Here is a 24,962-nt window from a genome sequence, read left to right on the forward strand (position 1 = left end):
GGTGAGCTCCCGATTCCTAGGGCCACCCACCAACTGCATTATTGCTTTCCGGTGTGATGATGTCAGGATCGTGATCCAACATCATTGCACCAGATATTACCTTGCTCCGGGCACAGAACTGTCCTGTTTTCAGAGTATACTATTCAGCTCCTGAAGTGGGGAAAAATGCTACCATTAAAGTTTTGGTAATTACCATCTGACCAACACCTCCCAATAGCATGACTGGTACAGTGAATTTGCTATGTACAAAATTACTGCCATGCACTTCCAAATAAATGAGTATCAATGGCATGGATGAGTTGGATCATCAGTCCATTTAAATGAGACAGTAATCACATTTGACAAGTTAAAAATGTTACAAATGTGGGGTTTTAAGATAATTATGTTTTGGGATTGTCCCTTTAATTAAAAGGTAGAATGGAGTGTTATGATCCCAGCTGAGGGTACCTCTGGACAAGCCTGATCCCAGAGTGGAACCCAGCTTGATAGGCGCTAAATTTTATTTTGTTTTTTTTAAAGATACGTGGAGTGGCTACTGAACAGAGTCACCAGAGTCAGCTAATGAACTTTTAACAAAAGAATAAAACATTTATTAAACAAGGAAGGATGAGCTATATTACAATACTCCTTCACCCGCAACTATACATTTACAGTTGTATACAGATTTGTAAGGATAATATAAGTTACAAACACTATCTTACACTTTAATTTTCATAGTAGGTACACAGTCTATGTGCACCTATGGCACCCTGTGGTCAGACACACCGCACTCCGAAACCAAGTAACAGATGTCACCTCAACTATCTGTTTGATAATACAAAGGGCTAATAGTGCACTTAGCACTGTACAGGCCAGGTGGAAGTCCACATTTATTCACAGTCAAAAAAGATTTTTGAACCTCTCCATTTATACAATCGATTGCTTTAGAGTAAAATTACCAGTTCTTCCCTGGTGTAAGTTTTGTTTTGCACATTCTATTGGTTTTGGAGGGAAGTTATGATAAATAATTTCCTAGATTACAACAGTAGACTAAAATTTAAAATTACTTCATTGTCTGTAAAGTGCTTTCGGACAACCGAAGGCTTTGAAAGATGCTATGTAAATGCAAGTCATTCTCTCTAGTGTTTGTAGGGAGTTCTAAGATTTTGACCCAGCAAGAGTGAAAGATTGGCAATATATTTCCAGGTGGTGGTGTTCCCATGTATCTGCTGCCCTTGCCCTTCTAGATGGTAGTGGTCATGGGTTTGGAAGGTTTCTTGTAGATGGTACACACGGCTGCCACTGTGGGTCGGTGGTGGGAGGGAGTGAATGTTTGTGGATAGGGTGCAAATCAAGTGGGCTGCTTTGACCTGGATGATGTCGAGCTTCTTGTGTTGTTGGAGCGGCACTCATCCAGGCAAGTGGAGAATATTCCATCACACTCATGACTTGAGCCTTGTCGAAGGTGGACAGGCATTGGGGAGTCAGGAGGTGAGTTACTCGTCACATAATTCCTAGCCTTTGACCTGCTCTTGTAGCCACAGTATTTATATGGCTAGTCCAGTTCAGTTTCATGTTGACAGTGGGGGAATTCATGATGGTAATATTATTGAATGGCAAGGGGCAATGATTAGATTCTCTTTGATTGGAGATGCTTATTGCCTCACACTTGTGTGGCACAAATGTTACCTGCCACTTATCATCCCAAGCCTGGATATTATCCAGGTCTTGCTGTATTTGGACATGGATTGCTGCTGTATGTAAAGGGTTACAAATGGTGCTGAATATTGTGCAATAACCAGTAAACATCTCCACTTCTACCCTTATGATGGAAGGCAGGTAATTGATGAAGCAGCTGAAGATGGTTAGGCCTAGTACACTAACCCAAGGAACTCCTGCAGTGATGTCCTGAGACAATTGACCTTGAACAACCACAACCATCTTCCTTTGTGCTAGGTATGACGCCAACCAGCAGAGTTTTTCCCGATTCCCAATGCCTATAGTTTTGCTAGGACTCGATGCTACACATTCAAATGCTACCTTGATGTCAAAGGCATTCACTCTCACCTGGCATCCGGAGTTCAGCTTGTATGTCCATGTTTGAACCAAGGCTATGATGTGGTCAAGAGCTGAGTGACCCTAGTGGAGCCCAAACAGAGTCAGTGAGCATATAAACATACGAAATAGGAGAAGTAGACCATGCGGCTGGCTGAGCCTGCTCCACCATTTAATAAGATCATGGCTGATCTGTTTGTATGACTAATTCCACATTTCCATCTACCCCCGATAACCTTTGATTCCCTTGCCTAACAACAATCTATCTACCTTTGTCTTAAAGATATTCAATGACTTCGCTTCCACCACCTTCTGAGGCAGAGTTCCAAAGTTGCATAAAACCCTCCGTTGTGTTGTGTGGCACTACCACTGTGCTAAATGGGATAGATTTCAAACATATCTAGCAACTCAAGACTGGGCATCCACGAGGCACCGTGGGCCATCAGCAGCGGCAGAATTGTACTCGAACACAATCTGTAACCTCATGGCCCGGCATACCCCCCACTCTACCATTACCATCAAGCCAGGGATCAACTCTGGTTCAATGAAGAGTGCAGGAGGGCAGGCCAGGATCAGCACCAGGCATACCCAAAAATGAGTTATCAACCTGGTGAAGCTATAACACAGGACTACTTGTGTGCCAAACAGCATAAATCAGCAAGATAGACAGAGCTGAGCGATCCCACAATTAACGGATCAGATCTAAGCTCTGCAGTCTTGCCACATCCAGTTGTGAATGGTGGTGGACAATTAAACTCACTGAAGATGCTCCACAAATATCCCCATACTCAATGATGGAGGAGCCCAGCACATCAGTGCAAAAGATAAGGCTGAAGTATTCGCAACAATCTTCGGTCAGAAGTGCCGAGCGGATAATCCATTTCTGCCTCCTCCAGAGGTCCCCAGCATCACAGATGCCAGTCTTCAGCCAATTTGATTCACTCCAGGTGATATCAAGAAATGGCTGAAGGAACCGGATAGTGCAAAGGCTATGGGCCCTGACAGTATTCCGGCAATCGTACTGAAGACTTGTGCTCCAAAACTTGCCGCACCCCTAGCCAAGCTGTTCCAGTACAGCTACAACACTGGCATCTGCCCGGCTATGTGGAAAATTGCCCAGGTATGTCCTGTACACAAAAAAGGACAAATCCAATTACCGCCCCTTCAGTCCACTCTCGATCATCAGTAAAGTAATGGAAAGGGTCATCAACAGTGTTATCAAGCGGCACTTGCTTAGCAATAACCTGCTCATTGACGCCCAGTTTGGGTTCTGCCAGGGACACTCAGCTCCTGACCTCATTACAGCCTTGGTTCAAACAAGGACAAAAGCGCATGAACTCCCAAGGTGAGGTGAGAACGACTGCTTTTGACATCAAGGCAACGTTTGACTCAGTGTGGCATCAAGGAGCCCTAGCAAAGCTGGAGTCAATGGGAATCAGGGGGAAAACTCTTCGCTGGTTGGAGTCATAACTAGGAGAAAGGAAGATGGTTGTGGTTGTTGGAGGTCAGTCATCTCAGCTCCAGGACAACACTGCAGGAGTTCCTCAGGGTAGTGTCCTCGGCTCATCAATCTTCAGCTGCTTCATCAATGAACTTCCTTCCATTATAAGGTCAGAAGTGTGGATGTTCACTGATGATTGCACAATGCTCAGCACCACTGACGACAACTCAGATACTGAAGCAGTCCATGTCCAAATGCAGCAAGACCTGGACGAAATCCAGGCTTGGGCTGACAAGTAACATTCGCACCACACAAGAGTCAGGCAATGACCATATCCAGCAAGAGAGAATCCAACCATCGCCCCTCGATGTTCGATGGCATTACCATCACTGAATCCTCCACTATCAACAATCTGGAGTTACCATTGACCAGAAACTAAACTGGACCAGCCATATAAATACTGTGGCTACAATAGCAGGTCAGCGGCTAGGAATCGAGCTCACCTCCTGACTCCCCAAAGCCTGTCCATAATCTACAAGGCACAAGTCAGGAGTGTGATGGAATACCCCCACTTGCCTGGATGAGTGCAGCTCCCATAACACTCAAGAAGCCTGACATCATCCAGGACAAAGCAGCCTGCTTGATTGGCACCGCATCCACAAACATTCACTCCCTCCATCACCAATGCACAGTAGCAACACGTGTACCATCTACAAGATGCACTACAGGAATTCACCAAGGCCCCTTCAACAGCACCTTCCAAGTGCACACCCACTACCATCTAGAAGGACAAGGGCAGCAGATAGATGGGAACACCACCACCTGGAAGTTCCCCTCCAAGTCACCCACCATCCTTGACTTGGAAATATATCACCGTTCCTTCACTGTCGCTGGGTCAAAATTCTGGAACTCCCTTCCTAACAGCACTGTGGTTGTACCTACACCACATGGACTGTAGCGGCTCAAGAAGGCAGCTCACCACCACATGCTCAAGGGCAACTAGGGATGGGCAATAAATGCTGGCCTAGCCAGCAAAGCCCACATCCAGTGGATCAATTAAGAAAAAAAACTGTCCTAAAAGGGCACCCCCTAACTTTAAAACAGCGCCTCCTGGTTCTGGACTCACCCACAAAGGGAAACGTCTTTTCCACGATCATCTCGTCAAGGCCGTTCAAGATCTTATATACTTCAATCGAGTCATCCCTCTCTTCTAAACTCCAGTGGAAATGAGCCCAGTCTGTCTAACCTTTCCTCATAAGACAACCCACTCATTCCAGGTGTCAATCTAGTAAACCTCCTCTAATGCATCAACATCCTTTTATTAAATAAACGTTCAATTCCTCATGTGATGAAGGATAGCATTCCATTAGCCTTCTTGGTTACTTGTTGTACCTGCATACTAACTTTTTATATCTCACGCATGAGAACACCTAGATTCTTCTGCACCTCAGAATTCTGCAGCTGTTCTCCATTTAAGTAACTCTTTTTAAATTCTGCCAGTGAACAATTTCACATTTTTCCACATTATACTCTACCTGCCAGATTTTTGCCCACTCACTCAACCTATCTATATCCGTCTGCAACCTCATGTCGTCTTCACAACATATTTTCCTACCCATCTTTGTGTCACCTGCAAATTTCGCTCCCCTCATCTAAGTCATTGATATTAATTATAAAAAGTTGTGGCCCCAGCACAGACCGCTCTGGGGCTCCTCTTGTTACACCCTGCCAATCAGAAAATGACCCATTTATGCATACAGTTATACAGGTTATTGTTAAGCAAGTGCAGGTTGATAGCACTGTTGATGACCCCTTACTACACTTTACTGATGATCAAGAGTAGGTTAATGGGACAGTAATTGGCTGGTTGGATTTGTCCTGCTTTTTTGTGCACAGGACATCCCTGGGCAATTTTCCACATTGCTGGGTAGATGCCAACGTTGTAGCTGTACTGGAACAGCTTGAATACGGACACAGCAAGTTCTGAAGCACAAGTCTTCAGTACTATTGCCAAAATATTGTCAGGGCCCATAGCCTTTGCAGTATCCAGTGCCTTTAGCTGTTTCTTGAAGACTGGCATCTGTGACGCTGGGGCCTCTGGCAGAGGACGTATGCCTGGACAAGCTCTTTCTGCTTGCAGATGACAGGGACCTGCATAAAAACATTTTATAGAAGCTACATATACAAATGAGCTACATTGTGAGGCTAACGGATAATCTCAAATTATTTGTTACATATCCAGGTAATGATACAAGTAGAAACAGGATAGATAAGTGAACTCCCATAAAAGATAAACACTGAAGACCACTTACCAGAATGACCAATCAGACCAAAACCCAAGAAAGTAGTTACAGCTGAACCAAATTTATATTAGTGCTGCAGGAGATCTGTACCACATGTTAGCTCTGGTGTGAGATCCAAAAGACTTCATTCACTGCTAAAGGAGCAGAGTGTGTCCAAAGGGCTGGAGTTGACTATCTGTTCAGTGTGCTTATTACTGTTATTAGAAATTAATCTAGTAATTAATTTGGAACATGCAATGAACTCTCATGATTCTGGACTGCTGAGGATCAAGTCTAATCATGGAAAGTACAGAAAGACTGCTACTAAAAGAGAATGCTTCATCATAATACTCCAAACATTATCACATCAGTCCATTATCTGCTATTTTCACATTACGAAGCAATTGCAGGTGCATATCCAGGTAAAGATTCTAAATGCAATAAAGGGGATGCATGAGATCACTACTCTTTCAGTAGGTAGCGTCAGAGTGTTTGGGCTTCTCACAAGCAGTATAACTCCAGACCAAATAAAACCAAGCTGCAATGCTACACTGTACCAATTGGAAACTTCATTTTCAATGCAATTTGCCTCCACACTTCAGTTAACTCTGCCATTGAAATTTGAACAGGGAGTTTCCAGAGTTTTACAGGTACATACTCTGATGTTGCCAGGCAAAATGTCATGTGCTACCAACACAATAACTCACCTATGCTAGCCGAACATTGCATTTATACAAGTTGAGAGCAGAACATATCCATACTTTAAAAAAAACCTGGCTAGTCTAAAACAGTAGAGTGTGAAGCACATTGTAACAAAAGCAACGTGGGAAGTGAAATAGATGGAAGACAGAATTAGCAATAGAATACAATAGGTGACTTCGAACATAGGTTCTTACTTCAATTTTTTTTTAAACAATGAAATATAGTGTCATTTCAGATTAAAAGAAAAATACTTGCATTTATATAGCACTTTTCACAAACACTGGACATCACAATAAAGTACTTTTTGAAGTGCGATCATTGTGGTCAGATCAGAAACTTGGCAGCTAATTTGCACTCAGCAAACTTGAACAAACAGATGTGAGATAATGACCAGATCTTGTTTTTGGTAATATTGTTTGGGGGATAAATATCGACTAGGACACTGGGGATAACTTCCATGCTCTTTTTCAAAATAGTGTCATGGGATGTTTTACATCCACCCAAGTAGGTGGAATCTCAGTTTAATGTCTCATCTGAATGACATCTCTGACAGTGCAATGCCCTCTCAGTACTGCACTGGAGTGTCAGCCATGATTTTTATGCTCAAGCCCCTGATAACTTGCATTTATATAGTGCTTTAAATGTGGAAAAACCAGTGTGTTTCAAAGTGCAATTAAGAAATACAAATCTGTTGAAGATATTGGGATGGGTAATGAGGAGTTTGGTTAAAAGAGATGACCTGTAAGGAGGGTTTGAAAAAGGTAAAAGATGGAGGGGCAGAGAGGTTTAGCTTAGAGGCATTGCTATAAATGTTGGAGTTGAAGGGGGCACTCAAAAGAGATGGATTCAGAGGAACAGAGATGGGTGAGGCTAGTGGATGTTACAGAGATAAGAAACCAAGACCAAGAGAGGGTTTATACTTACGAAAATTTAAATAAGAGGCATTAGAGGCTGGGAGCTGAGGTAGGCTAGTTTTTTTTGTTTTGGGGGGGACGGGGCAGCTAACAAGCAAGTAGAATTTAATCCACATAAGATAGAGGCAGCAAAGTTTTGGAGAGGTTGACCAGGAGAGAGCATTGGAGTAGTCATGTCTGGAGGTAAAAAAGATATAATACTTCCAGTAGAAAGCAGAGCTATGCACTGTTAGACGTGGATGTTGGCAATTATTGCAAGAGTTGAAAGCTCACAGGCTGAATAAGATTCATGCAAATAATATGGTTCAATCTGGGACAGGAGCCAGGGATGGACAGTACAGAGGTAATTACAAGGGTAAAAAATTACTATTGTCTTGTCACTGTTTAGCTGCAAGAAACTGGTGTTTATCCAAAACTGGATGTCATACTAGCAGTCTGACTATAGAGGTAGCGGTGAGGTCAAATTTTAAAAAAGCTGAGGTAGAGCTGGGTGTTATCAGCATATGTGGAAGACGATGTGGATTGTGTTGCCAAAAAGTAGCACATAGGTGAGGAACAGAAGGGAACCATTGATGAAGATGAAGTTCTGATGAAGGGTCATCGACCTGAAACGTTTACTGTTTCTATCACTGCAGATGCTGCCAGACCTGTTAAGTATTTCCAGCATTTTCTGTTTTTATTTCAGATTTCCAGTATCTGCAGTATGTTGCTTTTCCACTGATGGAGATGCTCTGGCTACCATTAGGTAGGCAAGAGTAGAGCCAAGCAATAGCAGTAGCACTAACGCAAACTATAGAGAAAACAGCTGTTATAGTTTGGTATGAAAAACATGTTTACAGTAGGAAAATATATTCATGCATATTATAGCTTTTCTCTCCTTTCCTTGTACTCTTTGGTGTAAATACATTCAGGGAAATTGCTCCAAAAACATCACCCACTTTTCACACCTCTTTAAAGGAAACAATGGATCCAACATCAAAATGTAAAAATTATTCAAGAGAATTATAAGAATAGTAAAACTTAAAAGAACCATTGCAGCTTTGAGAAAAGCAAATGTGAAATTTTCAGACCCCAGAAGAGGGCAGTATCAGGAGAGCATAGTTTTAGGCATGCAATGACAAAAAGTGATGGTGAATCCCTGGAATATAAAATGAAATTGGCAACTGGCACCCACACAAGTGTATAATATAAAAACAAAATACTGCAGATGCTGGAAATCAAACAAAAAACAGAATATGGAGAAACTCAGCAGGTCTAACAGCATCTGTGGGGAGAAAGACAGAAACGTTAACTGTCTTTCTCTCCATAGATGCTGTTAGACCTGCTGAGTTTCTCCAGAATTTTCTTTCAGATTTCCAGCATCCGCAGTATTTTGCTTTTATCTTATTGTTTAATTCACTGCCACTTCTCTTCCAAGAATGCCTACCTTGAAGAAGCACTGCTCTTCTCCCCCCCCCCCACCACCTCCCCCACCCCTCCCCCCCACACAAGTGTTGGTTTTTTAAACAATGCATGCAAATCCTGAACAATTGAAATCCTCAAACAATTCGTATGCACTTTATACTCACTCTAGACCCATCTTTAAAGTCAATCTGATTTGTACCTGAAATTACCTGATCATGTCATACTGGTAGCATTGCCTCACAGTCAGGGGATCCATGTGCTGGGTGGGGAGTTTAGGGAAACTGATATGAAGTATGTTTTTGTTCTGTTGGGTACAAGTGGCAATGCCTAATCTGGAACCTGGTCTTTTAACGGGTGAAGGTTTTGTGAAAAAAAGGTTTGTGTGAAAACTGAAGCAGAGGAATAAGAATGTTTTTTTCTTATCTATTAACAACCCACTAACTGAAGTGGCTGAGTACTTGATTCTAGTTCAAATTTGAATGGTGTTTGCAACAAATATATTCATGTATTTGTTGGGTTCATTTGTTTCAAGGGCTGGTCCTTAAACAAACTGATTTAAAATGTATAGACGACAGTGTTCATTTCCTGTTTAAAAATAAAATCAGTATAGTACTGACATTTTTAGTAGTGTCTCAGCACATTTACATATCAATAGGGTTTCTGATGTGACCACTTATAACTGCATCCTACCTGTGTTTTTTTTTAAAATCACTACAGAATGCTCCCTGTAGTTTGAGGAATAGCAGGTCTTTATAAAGACACTACAATTGACTTTAGGTTTTTTAGGCTAGGCAATTAGGGCTGGGATGGGGAAAGAAACAAATAGCTAAAGTGCCTTTTGTCATTATAACTATTGACCTGACTGGAAGGCATACTTCCATGTGGCCATCTGATGAAAATCAGGTTCAGTCTAGTCTGTGATCTAATAACTAGTTAACACCATCTGGGCTCTGACAGTACTAAGGGGCTATTTGCACTGGTGGGACCATAGTCCAAATAAGGTCATTGTCTTTTTCAGGGGAATGAGAAAATTATGCTGGGGGGGGGGGGGGGGGGGGGAGGGGTGGCATGTTGGTAAGAAAAACTGAACAAAATTGTACTTGCAACTTCCAAAATAATATACATTTTAGAATGCAAGATTCCCATAACCAGAGTCATAATTGCAAATTTAATTTCACACAAGTACATTTAAAATGGGTAAATTTTGAATTTTGAGCTATGTATAAATACAAAAATACATTTCTGAAAAGTGAACAAGCCAAGAATAAACAAAATAATGAGCTCAAATCTAGTGTAAATCCATCATGTACAATTTATGTATATTGATTGCAGAATGTAGTGTTAACATCCAACAATGGAAGTAAACAATAAAATAGGGGTGGATGAACAAGCAAAGCTAAGTTATTCCATATTGGTTCAGCAGCCAGTCAAAACAAACAAACAGCATTTGTGTTAAATGTGTTACCATGAAGGTTATAGGAGTGGACTTAAATATCTAAAAATCAAACAAATTATCTAATGACAAAACAAGGGCTTTTAATAAACCTTTAAAAAGGACAAGATTTTTTTTCACTTTGGTGGCATCTAATTTATAGAATTTGCTTTTATCCAATTCCTGTGTAGTGTCTCAAAACTTGGGCTGAGTCTGTGCCAGATTTTGGATCTTGCTGATTGTTGGAGAAAAAAAATCAGAAATTTAATTGATCTAATGTGTCACCTATTAATTGGAGTGGATAAGTTGCTTTTCATTAAAGCGGAATACATAACATAGAGAAAAAAATAATATTTGAAAAGAAATTAAGATAATAAGGCTGACTCACAGGGTCAAGTCAGGTGCGGTCAAAGGTTGCTCAGACCACAGAAAAAGACCAGCGCTCTGAGCTGACAAGTAGTCTAGCACGCCATCGTGCCAATGCAGGACCTAGCTGAATTATCCCAGCATGTTATTGGACTCATTTAAAAATGATGCATGGCAGCTTATAAAAATGACCAGTTTTCAGATAGTTAGATTTGAGAGACTGTACCTGTAACAGCTAATTTTTAAATACTCATCTCATTGCAACTCTCTTCTAAATTGGTCCACTGCTTGTATAATACCCAAACCTTTTGAAACTTCAAAAAGGCATTTACAGTTCAAAGCCAAGGCCAAGTTGGCATATTGATGTAACTACTGTAACAAGACTTTGCTGACAACACTTAAACATTAAAATGCCAACATACAAGAAAATTCAGAGGATGAAAAATAAATTAATTCAGAATTACACAAAAATGTTGACCCAAAATCATTTCATCTTCAAACTCTTAGCCACTATTACTCAGTTGAGATAGATTACTTTTAAAAACACTGAAAATTTTGATAAAACCTATAAACTAGTCACAGATAACAGTAAATTTAAACTTCAGAGACAAATCAACAATTTGTTTATTCAAATATTTTTTTAAAAAAGAGTTTGCATAAAATTAGGAAGCTCAAGGCAACTTCAGCCAGCCTCAACTTTTTGACCAGTTAAATCTTAAGACATCATGGGGAAAACTAACTAATTTGCACCTAACAAAATTTGCAGAAAATGAGTGTGATGGAGATTAAATCAAGTGCAGGAACACTTGTAAAGTGCCTCAAGAAACAGGTCAATCTTCAGGTCCAAAATACCTCACTGATTTTGTGATCTGTCTTTCACCCAAAACCTTAAATTTTGTTCACAGGTTGAACTCTTCATTAGTAAAATATGGAGCACAAAAATTTCTAGAATATTTGGTCACTTTTTAAAATAATTGATGTTGGTATGGATTAAGTTGCCAACAGATGGATGATCACCTTGTGGAAAACAACATCAATTTCACCCAACCCCATTGTGAAACACAAGCATATTCTCTCTCTCAATTTGTAGCAATCAGTGTTTGAATCTTCTCTGACATTGTATGATTCAAGTTCTCTGGTTGAGTTTTAACTTTGTCCTTTAAATCTTTCTCACCTGTATCATTAGCAGCAGAGGTCTCTTTTTTTTCAACCTGTTTAACCGTGTGACTCAGATCGTCCCCCTCTTGAACAGCTTGCTGTCCTGATTCATCACCTGCTTTAGTCTGATCAGTCCCCTTGAATATTTCCTGCTGCTGCAATATATTGTCCACTTCAATCTCTAGTTCCAGCCTCTCCTCATCTGTCTCCATTTCCAACTGATGCATCAGCTCTTCCAGTTTATTAGCTTTGCGTAACTCATTCTGCTGGATTATGGTGCACAGATGCTCAGTTAGCTGCTCCTTCAATTCAGTCTTCTTGTACAGGTCCAGTTTTGCTGCAATGTACTCCACTTCTGCCTTATCATACCTCTTTCTGAGGGCAAGGAAAGGATGCACAATGAGCAAGATGAATTTTGTTCACTGTTCAGGCTGTGTGTGCAAATATCACTCCAAGCCATTAAAATAGTTGCAAAATGATATACATAAACACCACACAGTTCAAAACAACTTTTCTTTGTAAGGAACCCATTCTGTTCTTGCTCCTCAGGTCATACCAAAATGTAACTAAGTAGTCAGGAACCAGTTTACAGCTCACCATGTGTGTCATTATCAGCTGCTAGGAGATGCACAACAGCGGTACGATAAATTATAAGTTATCTTTTTCTGCCCCATTCCTTCAGCTGGTATATCAATGTCTAGCTTTCACTTTGCTATATCAAGTAGGGGGAAATGCTTGGTTTTCAATGGACTCTTCTGCATTCTCCAGTGATAAGGTGAGGACAAGAACTCAAGAGTATCAAAAGCTGCATGTACAATAACTAGTGCATACTTTGCATTCTTAAATCCTTCCAAACAACTTATAAATTTAAAAATAGCTTAGCACAATCAACAATTATGGGCAACATAAACTGACGGCAGGATCCTATTTTCCAAGCACAATATGTACTACAAACTGCTGTAATCTACTTTCAGTGCAATGACTGTGGTAATTAAAACAAGAAAAAATTGAATTGTACTTAAAAAGTTTCAAGCTTAAGCTCGGTTGCAGAAGCTGTTCCCTTCACATCAAAATGTCTTGAAATAAACGTAGGTTGTGAATCTTAAGTTTGAAATGCTGTCAATATAAATTCAGTAGAACTGAATTGATGGCTCTGCTGCCAATATGACTAGTCTGAAAGCAAAGCTTGGCTAGTAACCACCTTGATCATCTGCTTTAGAGGTGAGAGATATGCCATTTAAAAAAAAACTAGATGCCGTTTGGTGTAGTGTAGATTGTGAACAAGCACAGTGACAATCATCTTCAATCTCAACCAAGCATTACAGCCCCATCAGTGCCACCACAATATTATTTTATTACAATGCTCTGAAGATCCCAATTTATTTGTTGAATAATTTACAGCTTGGATTAGGTCACAAGCTTGTATGAGTGCTCTGGCTGACAGTACTGTAAAACCTTTTAAATTTTTTGCACGCTCCAAATATGAACTGAGTGGAACAGCACAGCCAGGCAATGCAAGAATTTCAGTAAGGATAAACAGGAGCAGGAATATTTCACTTCAAAGTCCTGTAAATAAATGGTTAATAAGCAGACTTACATTGAAACTATAGAGTACAGGAAGTCAGGAGGCCAATGCCCCTCTGGACCCCCCTCCTCTTTCATTTACTTCAGATATCATCCCTTCTTCCCCATGCTGTGTATTATATATCCTTGCTAATCCCGAACAGTTCTCAGCAAAGGCTACAAACTTCATCCACACGCTCCTGAATGAATTTTGAGCTCAGCAGGACGCTGTGCTCTTCTTCAAGCTCCTTTGCCTCCACACCAATTACTTTGGTCAGGAGTCTAACACTTCCTCCCTCACACAGGATGGACCCTTTCTCTTGTCTTCAGAATTCTTGCCTAACCTAGCTTCCTCCTCCTTCTGGGCTCTTGCCCTCTCGGGTTCTTTCCATCAAGAACTGCCAGCATCACATTGGCCATTTCAATTTCTCAATCAAACTCATCCCCCTCTGAATTTGCAACACGATTTTCTCACATTCAACCAAAACATTGTTATTTGACCTGCTGATGGAGTGATGTTGTTTAGTGAATATCTGCTACCAAACAGCCTGAACAAATGACAAGTCCTACGTCTCCCTGAACCATATCCTCACCATCAACATTAAGCCATCGTTTCCAAGACTGTCACTGACCTCCTCCAAACCTGTGGTTTCCCCAACCCTGCATAGCCCGCTTCTAACCCCTAACCAAGATTCGCAAACAGGACTGTCCTGGGAGATCCACAGATTCTGTTCTTGCCCCACATAATTTACTTATTCCTATCTTGACTTTTTCCATCTCTTGTCCAGTCTCTTCCCACATCCTCAGCCACTTTAAGAATATTCTGTATCTTGGCCCTAACCAGCTCCATTTCACCATGGGTACCCAACCCCCCCTATAACTCCATTGCCCAAAGGGATGCCCTGAGGGCTCTGTTTCTTCCTTGGCCTTCTTAAAACTTCAATTTTGCTTCCAATTTCCACCCTTCCCTTGTCTTCATATGGTCCATCTCAATCCTCCCTTTCTCAACTTCTGTCTGCATTTCTGGGGAAAGACCATTGATCATTATCCATTATTTCTCACAGCTACCTTGACTACAATTCCTTCTATCTCACATCCTGCAAGGTCTCTCTTCCATACTTTTAGTTGTGACAGATGGAGAGATGGTTCTGAAAATGCCCTTTTCCACACCAATGAGTCTTCCTTTTTCTTAAGTGAGGGTTCCCCCAGCAACAAAGCCCCACCCCCCACAATACTAGTCATTTCACAGGGCCCCTTGATTGCATCTTCCAGACTTTTGCTGTCATCCCTAATTCTTCATTCCAGAATCATAAGGTTTCAGCATTTCAAAGTGACTGTTCCTTCCACAATGACCTGGGTCACTACATTAAAAGGTAATTTACTGTATCTGCTGCTAACAATGCTATATCCCCAATATCGTGGAGGCCAAATACAGCTTGGGAGATCTGATTTGTGAAACATATCTGGTCTGATCATAAGGGTGACCCCAAGCTTCCAGCTGCCTGCCATTTTAATTCTCTGTCCCATTATCACTCTGTCCTCAGCCTCCTACACCGTTTCAATGAAGTTCAATGCAAGCTTAAGGAACAGCATTTCGTCTTTCAATTAGGTGCTTTACAGGCTTCAGCCCTGCAAGCGCACCCCCCCACCCCCCCGCTTTTTTTGGGATGGCAGCTATTGGTGATCATTCAGCTTTTTCTATCTCTTGTTTCTTTACCTGTCCCATTATGGTCTCCTTCTGCCTTGCACCATCATTGCCTGCCTTTCACCTGCCTTCCTTTTTATTCTTTTCCCCACATCTTCCTTTCTTATCTCTATTTGCTTAAGACTTAATATATCTCTTACTTTTTCTAGTTCTGACCAAAGGTCATTGACCTGAAATGTTAACTCTGTTTTGCTGTCCACAGATACTGCCTGACCTGAGTCATTCCAGTATTTCCTGTTTTTAATTTCAGAATTTCAGCATCAGTATTTTGCTTTTGTTTTGAAACGTGCCATTCGTTCAAACTGGTCTATGCTGCAGTTGATTCCTAAATGAACTTCACTCCTACTCCTCTTCATCTAATCCCATCAGCATAATCTTCCATTCCTTTCTCCTTTATGCATTTATCGGTTTCCCCCTTAAACATATCTATTCTTCAACTACTTCTTATGGCAGCACCTTACAATACTTCAGGTAAAAAAATTTCTCCTGAATTCCCTACTCAATTTATTAGTGACCATATTAACATTTATGACTTCTGGTTCTGGTCTAACACAGAAATGAAAATCTCTTCTCCACAACTACCCTATCAATCCATTAAGTCTTCCATCAGGAGCTCCCACAGTCTTCTCTTTCTTGGCAAATTTCATTCTTATATAAATGAATAGCAGGACTTGGTTTGATTTCTTTTTAAATGGCTTTAACCTGCTTCACTGCTTTTAGTGAAGTGTGTATCTGTATCCCTAGATTCTTTTGCTCCCCTATCCCATTTAAACTATTACCCAGGCAGTATGTGACCTCTGTATTCTTAGTGTCAAAGAGTCATTTCACACTATATAGCTAAAATTAATTTTCCAATTAAACTAATTCTGAAAGTTTATTAACATCTTGTATTTTATTGCATTCTTCCTTTGTGTTAACTACACTACACACTTACAAAGATGAAGCAGATGCAAGTATGATGAAAATGAGGGGGCAAAGGACACACAATCTGCACTAATTCACTGATCATTTCTTACCTTTACTGAGATTCACAACAAATACTAGCAAGGACTTATTTTAGTCTCATTAGTTAGTGAAGTCTGTAAAGTGATTATGGCAATTATTCCTGCCGCTGAACTAATACACATTTTTTTTCAACATCAAAATCTTTTTAAACATGTTTGTTAGTGACATGGTTAAATCTAAGGCTCATTTGTTACAAAACGAGTGAGATTATGTTGCTTGCTAAAGTTATTATTATTCAGTTCTAGTCCAAGCCCATGTCTTGATCACAACCTCTTTTAACAGGCACAGTATTTCTTATTTTGAGATTATATGCATGGTACACATGACAAATATTCACTAAATGCTCTTTTTACCCCAGGGCCTAAACAGTAATCTTAATAAATTCATAGTTAATCCAAGCATAAAATTCCAAAATAGAATTATCCAGTTCTACAGAACTTCTGATCTAAGCATAAAATTCTTCCCTGTTATGTTTTATTAAAAAAGATGTAGCACACATGATATTCAAATGTCAACTTAAGAAAGTAAACCATTTTAATAGTCAATAATCACAGCAGGGTAAAATGGTTAGCTTTTTCTGTTGATTATGTTTAAGCTGAATTACTGACAGTTACACTTCGAGAATTGGGAAATATTTCTTAGCAAATCACAAATTAATCAGGATTCAAAAGTAGTTGTAAACTACCTCCAATTTAAAAAGTGTATTACAAAACAAAGTTCTGACAGTTCAGTGGGTAAATGCATATTGTGGTCCATGTAGTTAGTTGGTGTTAACCAAAGACAGAATTATGTTCAGGATCTCAGCTAGTGAGATTGGGACATTTGGCCAGAATTACAATACGGTCACTATCCAATTAGTCTTTCTATAAGTACCTGAAGAGTGATCAGTAAACAGCTCATGAAGTTCATATGAAATTTTATACTAACTCAATGAGACTGAATATCCCCAATTCTGTACAATGTTTATAAACTCCTTGTGCAACTTTAACCTCCAATAACTTTATGTACACATAACAGAAGCAAATCTGTAAACAGCATATGAAAGTCTAATTTATTAATGTTGCTAATGATTCATTTTAATTCAGATGTTGCAACTGGTTGAAAATGGCTATAGAAGGTGGTCATAACTAATGTTAAAAAACTTAGTGAATTATGCTTTCATTGCTGTTTACAATTTGCTGTCATGTTTACATCCAAAGTTAGTTTGAAGTTGCACAAGGGTTTTATAAACATCCTATATTTGCAATTCTTTAGTTAGAACGGTTGTAACTTTCTACTACTTGGTTCTGAATGGTTAAAACAGAAGCAGGCTTTGTGCCTTAGAGGGCAAACACATTCTTACTTAGCCTGATAATATTCCCAGCTGGACTGTTCAATCCGATTCCGTAAGATGTTAACATCACTCGATAATAAGACATCCAAGGTCTGAAGTTCCTTTTGGATCTGCTTTAGTTTCACAGTTTCTGCCATGGTTCGTTTAGACCTGGAATGATCAGAATAACTGGTCAGAACTGCACTAGACATATAGTCACTGACAACTTACCACAAAATACTTTCAAAATAACCCATTTAAATTTTAAACTCTAACAAACTTTAGATGAAACTGAAGAAAAATTAATGATTGATATTTATATACACTTAACATTGTCATTTATTAATAAATAAAGGTATGCATTCTTTATTTCCAATATCCCCCCATCTCTTGGGTAGGCAATGGCTCCTCTGGTTACGTATTTGCAGTTATTGATCATCCTTCCATGCCTCACCCAAGTGGCCATTATGCACTGGAGTCTTAACTGTGAGTGCTGGGACAAAGGCAACAGATGCATGGGAACACCACGACCTGCAAGTTCCCCTGCAAGCCACACACCATCCAGACTTGGAATTATATCACCGTTTCTTTACTGTCCCTGGGTCAAAATCCTGGAACTCCCTCCTTAATGGCACTGTGGGTATACCTATAGCACATGGACTGCAGAGATCCAAGAAGGGGGCTCATTACCACCTTCTCATGGGCCATAAATGCTTGCCCAGCCAGCGATGCCCACATCCCATTAAAGAGTAAATTAAAAAATCTGGTAGGCTACATGACAGTACAAAATTGCAGCTGACCCAGATTTTGCGAACATGGGGATTACTGGTAGTGACCAAAATATCTTCTTTTGTTAACCTGGAATCTTTGGCAAAGTGCAGTGCTCCAGTGTCATCCAAATTGTTGGGACAAATTTGACAATGTCGGGGAAAAAAAATTAATCTTTCCAATGGCTCAAAGTTTGGTGTGAAGTAACTTCTTTGAGTAGCTCTGTAGGCATACAATAGTACATAAAACAAGTGAGTGTTGATGGGCTGATTTAATTAATCAGCTTAACCTTCCGTTAAGAAAATTCCATACCTTTCTGCAATGGTCTTCGAGAGAAGTGCTTTCTTGCGTTTATTCTTCTCTTCTATTAATCGTTGTTCCAGTTGCAGCTGTTCCAGACGTGATCTCTCACGCCTGTGGAAAAATAAAATTGACTTGGTAATGTTTCTTTACAATTTTTCTTTTATTTTCTATCAGCTGACTTAGTCAACAGCTCACTGATGATGTTACTTTGTGAACTAGCCAAATAGAAAAGTAAAAATACAATTACAAGTATGACTTTGCTTTAATACCAGGGGATGATTCTGACACCTTCATGCATGTTAACTCACTTGAGTTATTTCCAATATTTTGTTTTTACTGAAAACTAGTCAGTTATGCTTTAAAAATAAGTTTGTGCCAAATTTGAGAAAGATCAACGCTCTAATTAAGTAATGGTTGTTTCTGAAATATATTATTTTTATGCAGCTATAAGAATACGCAACTGATTACTCAGGAACATCTACCCATGATTAACAGAAGAAGTGAAACATGCAAAACAAGTGAAGATAGCACTCAGTAGAATGCATATTTCCGCCACACTGTGTTAACTTAACATTACAATTTCGCAGCTCTCCATCTTACTATAGAGGCTTCAGGTCAATCCACATCCAACGACCTGCTCCAAAAACTCTGCTCACATTTTGGCCGCTGTGGCAGATTCCACCACAGTAGCTGAGACAATCCAGAACATGGTAACACAATAAAACAACTCAACATTCTAAAAAAAGTCAATTCATCCTAACTCCCAATGTTTACAGATCCTTCAAAAAATTCCAGGATCTGGAGCCGCATTTTCGCCCAAAACTAATCAATTTTTCCTTGGGACATACCCTGTGTACAAAGTTTCTTTGAAATCTGTCCATTAATTTTTGAGTTACATTCCTTACAAACATTAACGAACAGGGGTGAAACATTACCTCCGATGAAGATAAAAAAAACTCATACGTTTACAGATAGCTGCAGTAGAACACCGTCGGCCCCCTACAGATTCTTAATCAGAATTTGGGTGTGGGGGGTGGTGAAGTGGAATGATGGTGAGAGAAAGAAGAGAGTGTGATCAATGTTCTATATGGGCAAATTGTAGAGTACAAGTAAATTACATTTGCTCAAGAGAAAATACTGTACAATTATACTTTGCATATGGAACAAATTTGCTGTACATTAAAAAGATGGACTTAAATTGCTAGTCCAAAATGTGTGAGATCCTGACTGGCTCGGAACAGTATTCTATTGTACTTCTCCATTTATTTCAGAAACCACATCTTCATAGTACAAGGGCAAAATTACTTTGCTACAACTGAGCAGATAGGAAATTCCATTAGCTGAAATTCTTACTTTGAAATTCCTCCATTTGCTCCCTTGGGTATACACCTGTGGCAATGACCCTGTTCCTTGTCACTGCCATTGATGTACTTGGCTCAACCACAAAGAGGTATGGACACCCCCTCCCCAATTTTCCCTTCTCAAATCAGCACAGGCCACTACATAGAAGTATCAGTTGGCCTTGGAGAGGGCGCAGCACAGATTCACAAGAATGATACAAGGGCTAAAAAGTTTGCCTCTTAGCCTTCTGTACTTGGGGATACAATCTAAAGGAGTTTTTTATGATTAGGAATATGATAAGTTAAATAGAAACAATTTCTTCTGGAAGGAGAATCCAGAACAAAAGGGCATAAACTTAGAGCTAGGTTGTTCAAGGATGAAGCCAAGAATCACCTTATCGCAAATGGTGGTAGAAGTTTGGTATTTTCACCTCCAAAAAGCCGTACTGGCTAGATCAATTCAAAATTTCAAAACTGAGATAGAGGGGATTTTTAGGCAAGGGTATGAGGCATTTGGAACTTCAGCAGGTAAACTGAATGAAGATAGAGATAAGCCATGATCTAATTGAATCACATAACAGGCTTAAGGGGTTGAACTGCTTATTCCTGCTCCTATGTTGGAAAATTAAACTTGCACCTCGTTTTACTCTGATGCAGCTGACCACTTTTCCAAGGACCATGCTGCATAGAATAAGTTATATAAGATGACAGCTTGAATAATTGACCGGTGTTTCCAAGGGTTCTTTTATAATTATTTCTAGACTTACTAACAATTCCACCCCTTTGATCTGTTGTGTTGATAACTCTTGGACTGAGGAATCCTGGAATGTAAATGATGCTTTGGGTTCAGGTTTGTTTGTTTCTTTCTGGTGGCTTACTCCAGTTTCTGTTTGTTGTTTTTCAGTTACTTGCACAGCCTGCTTTGGCTCTTGCTTGGGTGATGGTGGCTCTGTGGCTTGTGGAGGTCTCATCTTTGGTTTGGACAGTTGTTGATCTTGAAGGTTAGGAGCAGCTTGATTGTGCTCATTTGTGATGCGACTCTGCAGCTGCTGTAACGCTCGTTCCCTCTGAAGTTGCTGACGGCTTTTGTTTGATGATGTTGCTCGTTTAAATTTTTCTGGCTTTTCTGAGATCAACGGATCTGGAAATAACGTTTAAAAATATTATAGTTTCATTGCTTCCAACACCATGGCCAAAAGTGGGTGTCTACTCACAGGTCCAGGATGTCATATGACTAACCACAAAAACAACTCTCACTCTATTCAGGATGCTCAATCTCTCCTTAATACCATAGTAAGTTAATGCATTGCCACACTTCATGGCCCCAATACGTTTTATTGTACAAGCTTGAAGTACGGAGTATTGTGATTTTTCCTTATTTCTAAAAATTTAAACTCATGGTTTTTTTTAGAAACATTGGAACAGTCCCTGGAAGGAGTGCCTCTTGCATCTGGTCACAAACATATCAAAGAAAGCAAAACCCATTCCTAACCCCACATGGACTATATTAATGTATATGAGCCGAATCCAAACTCAAGCTCTTTCCCCCATATCATGAAAGGAAACATATATGCCATACTCGTAACACTCACTTTAAAAATGTGCCGTTCATTTGAATATGGTTATTGGCATACAATTAAAGGTTAAAACGAGCAGATGACCACATTTCTTAACACTTATCAAACCTAGTCTATTTTATACAGAATGTGCGCCCAGTAACAACAACTGATGGTTGTACAGTAATAGAAAAGAACACCATTTTCTCAGGTACCTATAACCCAGCTCCCTATGGGTGCCCAGGATAGAATCAGAAACTCCGAAAACAAGAGACGATTTTTATTTGCTCTGTAAAGGAGGCTGGAGCACACAATTGCAGTAAGCAGGATATCAGAGGCTATAGGTCTCTTCCACTGGTGAAACATCATAGATGTTAATATGGTGAGTTTCATAGGTTTCATTATTAATCATCGAATGACAAAGCACAGAAGGAAGCAGTTGTCCCATTGTGCTGTGCTAGCTCTTTGGTAGAACTATTCAACTAATCTCACTCTTTCTCCATCACCTTGCAAAATTCTCTCCCCTTAAATTCCTTTAGAAAATTGCTACTGAATTTGTTTCCACCAATCTTTCAGATAGTGCATTCCAGAACACAACTCGTGTAGAAAAATGCTTCCTCTGTCAATTTTGCCAATCGCATTAAATCTGGATCCACTGTTTACTGGTCCCTCTGCCACAGAAACAGTTTCTGCTTATTTACTCTCATCAAAACCCTTTCTGATTTTGAACACCAAATCCATTATCTTCCTCTAAGGAGCACAACCCCAGCTTCTCTGATGAAAGGTCAACAACCTGAAAAGTTAACACTGGTTCTCCCTCCACCATTTTCTGTTTTTATTATTGTAATATTTTCAATCCAGCTCTGACATCACCCACATATTTGAGGAGGATTGGGGATAGACACTCCACAATTTCAACCCTTCCATCCCTCAGTAACTTAGATATCTTTTTCTACTTTGGGGACTTCCAACCTTTTAAGTATCTCCTTTCATTTTTATCCTATCCAATATTTCTGCTACCTCCTTCTGCATCCTGTTCTCCAATGAAGAGGTGCAAAGTACTCATTTCGTATCTCAGCCACGTCGTCTTCACAAGATCATCTCCTTTTCAGTCCCTAGTTAGCCACACCCTTCCTTTAACTATCCTTTTACTTTTTTTATGTTTATAGAAGACTTTTGGGTTCCCTCTTGTGTTACTCACTAATCTATTCTCATATTCTCTTCTTCAGATCTCCTCTGTACTTTCTATTTTCAGCTTGGTTCTCTCCTGCATTCTCTATCCATACGACTAATCAACTAATCAATTATGTTTCTTTTCCTGTTTCTAGTGGCAGCTCCAAGTTGCATCGCTGTAGTTTGACAAGCTCTGATATTAAGCTTAAATTAGCAGTCAGATATTGGGAATTTGGAGGCCAGGAACTACAGTTCCCAGCGGGCCTGAATATTAGAATACAAGATAGATATAGTGAATTGTTTCATCTTTCCAAATTTGTATGCGTCTTTAAAGATATAGCTGGGGTGAAGGAATAGTGAATATTTGAATCATTTCCTTGCATTTGTATTAAAATCTTTCCAACCTTTTTCTCTGGTGTAATATAGCTAATTTTTCTTGTTTAGTAAATGTTTTATTCTTTTTTTAAAAGTTCATCAACAGACTCCTGTGAATATATTCAGTAACTTACCTCCATGGTTTTTGAAAAAAAATGTGAGGATCTATCAAGCTAGGTTTCACTCTGTGATCTGACTTGTCCAGTATTAACATCAGCTGGGATTGGAGAAGTAGCAACAGGACAAGAACACTCAAGACAAAATGTGCATTGCATAAAATGGGTTCACCACTTACCTCAAAGCAAAGACCTTCAAAGCATTCTGCTGACACCATTTGACATCAGGTGTCTAGGTTTTAAAAAAAATTGTTTAAGGTTGATGATTTTTTTGGTTTGATTGTACAGTCATTGGAATTTAAAGTATGAATCATTCTGGGTTTGGAAATGTTTACTGGTGTTCTTTGCATACATTATAAAACAGAAAATTAATTCCAAGATGATGCCATCTTTATGAAATGGAAAATAATGTGGTGGAAATCTATTTCTCATACATATTGCATTTACATTTTTGTAAACTATATACATCATTATGGTTCTTAAATGGTTATGATCATAATTTAATGTATTAAAAATGGCATGAAGAATCCGCCTATTCTTAAAAAGTCTAATGATCAGATATCTTGGACAGACTGTAGATTGGATAAATTAAACATCTGTCACTGCCTCAACACTTCTGAAAGGAGTGTTAGGATGTCATGCAAGTCACCACCTACGTCCTATCTGTATTTAACCTGCAGATCAACTGGCACTAAAGACCAATAGAGATCACTGAAATGTATTGCCACAAGATAGTCAGTGCCTGTGGGGGAAGGAGAACAACAATTTGGTGTAGTATCCACTGTCTGTCACACCTGCACACAGTCTGGTCTTCTAGGAGCTTCAACTTTCCCTACAAATCCTACCGTAGGTGTTAGAGATGCAGTTGGTTCATGATATACATAACTCTCCAATTATTACATTACTGCTGCAATAGTATATGTGTTTAAAATAGACCTTACACATGTGAAAATAAATTTTTGTAGTAGCCATCACATCTGATGTATTATAAAATATAATGGGTGTTAAAACTGTCTAGCACCTGCAACAGTATTAAATATCTTGGCCTTCAGTAGAAACATGTTAAATTTTGAATGAATCATTCTTTTAAAAAAGTTAATTCTGCAATAAATTAAATAATACTTACTTTGATATCAAAAGACACTTCCAAGTCATGGTGCAACCCATCACAGCCCAATTAAACTGATTAATAGATGGTCCAATTACTGTTAAATCCAGCAAATGGACTAGGGTAGTTTGAAATTCCGTGCCCTTTATCTCACACATCATATTGCAGTGTACAAGACTGAAGACTACCAACACTTGGATACAGTTGCATCCAGCTGGTGCGTAAAACTAAGTTAAATGGCTATTTAACTATATCGCTATTCACAGAAACATAGATGCTCCTGGTCTTCAGAAAATCTTTTATTATATTACTAATTAAGAAAACTGGTGACATCTGGTGGCTGAAATGAGATCGCCTGTCAATATCATCTTATCTACTAGATCTATCACGCCACATGAGCAATGATGTGTAGCTTACAGAACTACTTAATTAGAATATGGGAAAGAGCAAAGATACAACAATGAGTTAGAACAGGATAGCATTCACAGGATGTTTGATGTGCCATTTCTCTTTAATTTGAATCATAGTAATTCTATTAATGTAATTAGGTAGACTTTTTAGGAACAAGAGTGCAATTATTCAACATGGACCAAGCAAAAGTCTTAGTTTATTATTACAAGTCACGAAAGCTTATCCAAGTCCAAAACATCATTAATAATCTAGATCTAACTCAAACTACAGCACTATGTAAAGGGAATAAGGCTATTTTTATAGAGATATCTAAGTAGATCTCTATTAGACAGGTAGGTAACTTTGGAGCAAGGGAGGGAGAGAGAGAGAGAGAGAGAGAGAGAGAGAGAGAGTGGAAAGAACTGGTTAAATTCTTGTTGGATATGTATTCCCTGCAATATCTGAAGCACTGCAAATAAAATAGTGACTGTTCATCAAATAAGGAACAAATGAAA

The 24,962-nt window shown here is 39.4% G+C and overlaps 1 protein-coding gene across 1 annotated transcript in view; it reads right to left on the minus strand.

Annotated features, from left to right (window-relative positions):
* Positions 1-9,926: 9,926 nt before the first annotated feature.
* gorab (golgin, rab6-interacting) overlaps positions 9,927-24,962 on the minus strand; it is a 28,784-nt gene continuing 13,748 nt past the window's right edge. The window contains exons 2-5 of the mRNA XM_078561359.1: positions 20,501-20,870; positions 18,399-18,500; positions 17,349-17,489; positions 9,927-12,108 (exon numbers count right to left, since the gene is read on the minus strand). Coding sequence (XP_078417485.1) covers positions 11,655-12,108; positions 17,349-17,489; positions 18,399-18,500; positions 20,501-20,870 — 1,067 coding nt within the window. The 3' untranslated portion in view covers positions 9,927-11,654. The remainder of the gene's footprint in view (positions 12,109-17,348; positions 17,490-18,398; positions 18,501-20,500; positions 20,871-24,962) is intronic.

This window comes from Cetorhinus maximus, chromosome 17, assembly GCF_964194155.1.
Source record: "Cetorhinus maximus chromosome 17, sCetMax3.hap1.1, whole genome shotgun sequence".
Taxonomy (NCBI): domain Eukaryota; kingdom Metazoa; phylum Chordata; class Chondrichthyes; order Lamniformes; family Cetorhinidae; genus Cetorhinus; species Cetorhinus maximus.